Source organism: Montipora foliosa, chromosome 7, assembly GCF_036669935.1.
Source record: "Montipora foliosa isolate CH-2021 chromosome 7, ASM3666993v2, whole genome shotgun sequence".
NCBI classification, from domain to species: domain Eukaryota; kingdom Metazoa; phylum Cnidaria; class Anthozoa; order Scleractinia; family Acroporidae; genus Montipora; species Montipora foliosa.
This window is the reverse complement of record NC_090875.1, coordinates 11,548,192-11,553,191: the sequence shown is the minus strand read 5'-3', so window position 1 is coordinate 11,553,191 and position 5,000 is coordinate 11,548,192. Positions and strand designations below refer to the sequence as shown.

The 5,000-nt window shown below is 37.8% G+C and overlaps 1 protein-coding gene across 2 annotated transcripts in view; it reads left to right on the top strand.

Annotated features, from left to right (window-relative positions):
• Positions 1 to 5,000, top strand: part of LOC138010463 (uncharacterized) — a 29,983-nt gene that overhangs the window by 17,335 nt on the left and 7,648 nt on the right. For both annotated transcript variants that reach the window (XM_068857440.1, XM_068857439.1), the window contains exons 2-3: positions 1,240 to 1,293; positions 4,643 to 4,728. In XM_068857440.1, coding sequence (XP_068713541.1) covers positions 4,714 to 4,728 — 15 coding nt within the window. In that variant the 5' untranslated portion in view covers positions 1,240 to 1,293; positions 4,643 to 4,713. The remainder of the gene's footprint in view (positions 1 to 1,239; positions 1,294 to 4,642; positions 4,729 to 5,000) is intronic.

The window sequence follows — 5,000 nt, the reverse complement described above, 5'->3', positions numbered from 1 at the left end:
CCTTTTTGCTGCACACAGCTGGCTAGCGTTTACAACACAAATCGTGAAGTATAATAAAAGAGACATTTCATCAAGCAAACGTACTCTAGTTAGTGTGTGGTGTATTGTTTTATGATAGTGCATGTTCTGTAGAGGCAACTTGAGCTGCAAACGAAATCTTGTTTTTCAGTGTGACCGTTAATCACCGCTCGGTCTCAAAAGCTCTTGTTTTTAGCTTGACCGCTTTTTTGGTAATCTCTAAACTGACTTCATTCCCCTTTTAGAGCCTAAAAATATTGGTGTTCAAGTTTCTATTTCAGTTACTTTGCTTTGGTCAAAAATAAATTGTTCAACTATTACCGTTACACTAATTCATACTTGTTTGCATTTTTAACTTGGAAAAAGGCTCGAACGATCTTAGCTTTAGCTTAACACTTATTGTTGATCATTTCAGAGATTTAGAATTAAGTTAACGGCAAAGCGCGAACGGCAGAGATGGCCAGGTGTCCCTGTTTACCCTACTTTTTTTATTTGCCGCTCGCTGTTTCCAGTTTCTCTGGGAAGTTGCGTTCTGTCTTATTTTGCACTATTTTCATCTGTGAACAAAGTTTTTAAAAAAAAAACAAACGCGTATCTCACGTTTCCCATTTGTCGTAAACACGGTTCTAAATATCTTTAAAGGCACATTTGATGTTAGGCGTTTATTTAATAACGTGCGTTTCTGGGCATAATTGCATGTAGTCAATCAGTATGGACGGCATGCCAACCAATTACAATGTCAGTTGGGACTAAACATTTGCGTGGTCGCAGCTATTTACCGATTATCTCATCTTTGATTCTGAGATATATGAAGATCAGTATTTTATTACTCTTAGAGCGAGTAAATGATCATTAAAGTTGTGCGAAATTTAAGCAGTTGCAGAGGAACCCTAAAAAAAGGTAAAAAAAGACTTGAATGGGACTTGAACCCCATGACCATGTGAGATTGTGAAAGATGCCTATTTCAAAGTCATTCAATCACCTGTTACCTCGTAGCTTACCATCTTCCTGTTGACTTGATAGCTTTGAGGGTGTAGATGCTTTGCAACCATTCTCTATTGACACAGGTAACAATGCTGCAATGCACCATTGCTGGTGGACGAACTGCTTTTCAACTTCAAGGAAACTTGTTTTGAAAAGTTTTGGCCAATTTTCAATTAAATTACCGCTCTAGATCTATTTCATAGTGTATATGATGCTCTGACCCAAATTCCTTTTTAGGGGACATTCTCATTGGATTTAAACAGCACATCTTTATAGTTCCAAAGGCAAAAGGTAGGGGGAAAACTAAATTACTTTCAATTGGTTTCTCTTTTAACCTTTCAATTTGAATTGAAAGGTCAAAGAAATTATACGTTGCGGAAAAGCATAATTATGTTGAATGTGATGTATGCAGAGTACTAATTGCTATAATCATGGCCGACAATCAATATTTGTGCACATATAATTTCCAATTATCAGTCAATTTTTTCTGCATAATTATAATGTTAACCTTTCAATTAAAACTCTGTTGAAAGGTCAAAGAAAGTATGCCTTGCTCTTTTCCCTGTGCGAAAAGAGCGTTTTAAAAGGTCTTTCTTCCCTTTCACAACTAAACTGTGGAACGACATTGATTTGGAAATTCGTAAATCTGATTCAACTGGCTCTTTTAATTAATCATTATAATGTTCCAAAGTATTTTTCTACTTTTGATTATGCTCTTGACAGATACTCTTCCGTAATTCATACTAGACTGCGGCTAGGCGCTTGTGGTGTAAATTATTGCCTTTTTTTAAGGACGGTGCCTACTAATTAAAGATATTTTTGCCCCGGTGTGTGATTATGCAGGAAATGTAGATCCTAACAAGTATTATTGAAATTCAAAAAGAAAATTGGGGGTAACCACGCATTTTTCAAAGATAATTCTTGAATAACATTTGTAAAAAGCTTTAAAATACAAAGCAATGTATGACGTTCTTTCTCAAATTGAAGTTTAATTGTCTCTCAAAAATGCATGGTTACCCCCAATCTTCTTTTTGGATTCCAAGAGTACTTACTAAGATCTACTTTCTCCGGATAGTTTTAAACCGCGCAAAAATATCCCTGTATTAGTAAGCATCACCGATAGGAAATCTGAGTATCTGGAGATGCGCAGAACGTATGCGCAATAACAATAGTAGGCACCGTCCTTAAGATCGATGTTAATTCTTCACCTATTTTTAGCTGCGGTTTTGTCACGAGACTTTATAGCTGATTTCTCTTTACAATGTCCTACTTATTACCTAATTATTACAATGTCCTAATTATGCTGCCCTCAGACCTGATTTGCTCGTATAGCTTTTGGTCAATGGTTTAAATATTCTGACCGGCAAAAAGTTGAGCTTTTTCTGTTTGGCTCTTCTGACTTGTCGAATAAAGAAAACGTTAAATTTTCTCTCATGTCTTGCACTTTATAAGAGAGCCTTATCGTTTTTCTTTTTCTTTTTGTGGTCATTATAATTAACCTAATTAACTTAAAACTTTATTTTTTGGACCTACTTTGTATTCCGTGCCCGTGTTGATCTTTTATGTGGTAATTAGAGTTTAGTTGTAAGCCCCCTGTGATGAGCTCATTTAGCTCTTGGGGAAAACATGTAGATAAATATGTTTGAATTAAAAAAAGGAAGCATAATTTGTTGAATGAGATGTATGCAGAATACTATTAATTAGAATAACTATAGGTGACAATCAACAATCAATTCCGATGATTAGTTAATTTATTCTTCACATTTATGCGATTCCACGAGAACTCCTTTGTCCGTCGGTTGGGACGCTTGATTTGTATGCGAATGCTCCGGGTTCAAATCAGTCTCATGCAGGCCACTGCCTGTAGTTGTCTTTAGTGAATTTAAAGAGGATATGATATAATTTCATATGATGTAATTTCATAACACCCAAAATACCCAAAAATTGCACTAACCGCTTAAAACCGTTCAATAACATAAAAGAACTACAGCAAGGGGAAAGAGAAGCGTGGATGGACACAAATGGACAAGATCGAAACGGATTGCATTTGGGTAATCTTGAAAAAAGTCGGCTCGACGTTTTTCAAGTTTATGGCAAATCCCCTCGATGTAAGGTCGTTTTTGCTCAAAGTCACCTTGTTTGTGATGTAATTACCATTTTATCAGTAAAGGAATTCCACATTATCATGTTCGAGTTTTAAACTCGTGATTAACTAAAGATTGATCCAAAACACCCTAAAATAACGTGACATAGCCTCTTTAACTCTGTTAAGCTTATTAGCCAATCCGTTGCCTTCTTCTAGTTGGGGTTTTTTCCTCTTATATCTCGTTTGCATGGTTTCTTTTAGGCGGTTAGTTGACAGGAGTGGCTGTAAATCAGCTCCTCTAAGAAAAAGCAATAATTTACATTTTTATAATTTGCGTTTTTTTTCCCGGAATCTTAAATTACCACTTTTTATCCTGCTCCATTGTAAGATGCGTTAGAGTAAGGAGGTAGGTCAGGTGGCATCTGTCTCGCAGTGTTCACTGTGTTGGCTGGCCATGGTCTTACACCTTTCTCTGTCACTTAATCGGCAAACACTCACGAACCCTCTTTTTCCTGTTAGTGAAGCTAAATTAGTTTTTGCATCGTGAGAAAGCTTGCTCTTGAAATACCTGGTCTTTCCAAACTACCACGTGCGATATGATCGGCCCTTCAGTATGCTGATCCTCGTTCCCACACGAGAGACAGCGAGGGAACATTCGCTCCCTCTGGGGTTTGGAGATGGAAGACCCTGGCAAAGAGGTTGATGTCGTTCAATGCGGTATATAGACCCTATGGAAAAATGGCTGCCCTTAAATTATTCCTTTGTTCATATTCAAAATAGCCCAACTAACCTCGTTTTTGAGACAAAAATTCTAAAGAATTTGTTATCCCGAACGAGGTTAGTTGGGTTACTTTGAAAATGAACACAAGAATAATTTAAATGCAACCATTTTTGCATAGGGTCTATTGGCGCACATTGTTGTTACGTTTAGCCGCGTGTCCAACCGATTTCAAAATGCTTAACTTTACAGTGATTGCGGTGAATGCCTGTAATAAAAGTAAAAAAATGCTCGTGAGCTCAGTGATATTGTTCGAGAAACAAATGGTAGGGGTCCCTCTTTCCTGCATCTTTGCGCGTGCTTTCGGGTATCTCTCTCTCCTCGGGCCTCGTTTCTCCAAAGTCCTGGAACTTTTCGGGCGTGTTTCGGGTGACATAAAACCCCTGATAACAAAAACATGTTAACAGATCAGCTTCTCAGGATAAGCGGATCGTACTTCTGCAAATTGCTTTTTGGGCCCGAAAAATTTACAGGACTTGCGAGAAACGTGCTCCTGTACTTTTTTCGGGTCCTTTTGTTCTCCCTCTCTCCTGTATCTTTTCAGGCTTTTTGGGCCTTTCTCTCTGACTCCTGTACCTTTTATTTCGTGTCTTTTTATTTTACACCATATAGAAAGATAGTTTTGACTGATGGTATGTAACGCTGACCAACCTGGCAATGCAACAAATGTTGGGCAACAGTGTTGCAGAGTTAGCTAAGACGTTACAACATGGTCCCTTGTGTTAGTGGTTGCTTATCACTTCCACTTTATTTGTTATTACTGTTTTCTTGAGCAGAATCTGATATCTACGAGGACCCGTCAGAGAAATTTGAAAGCAAGAAGATCCTGCAACCAGACCCCACGAACATGGATAATTACTTGGTAAATTAGCTGCTAGCTTTAAGTGGTTGTCATGGACTTACTTTAATTAGATGACTGTCTTAATAATCTCTTGACTATATAGCGACGCTGGATGCGGTGGAGACCTTGAAGCCCTCCAGACTCGATCAGTGATTGGGTAACGAAGCAATAGATGATAGTAATCAGCTATTTAATTAAGGCTTGGGTCTGTTGCTGCGATACAATCATAAAGAATGGAAGACAATGTGTGACGTCACCTCAAGAATAGATTTTTTTTTGCGTGTGTCTGGCGA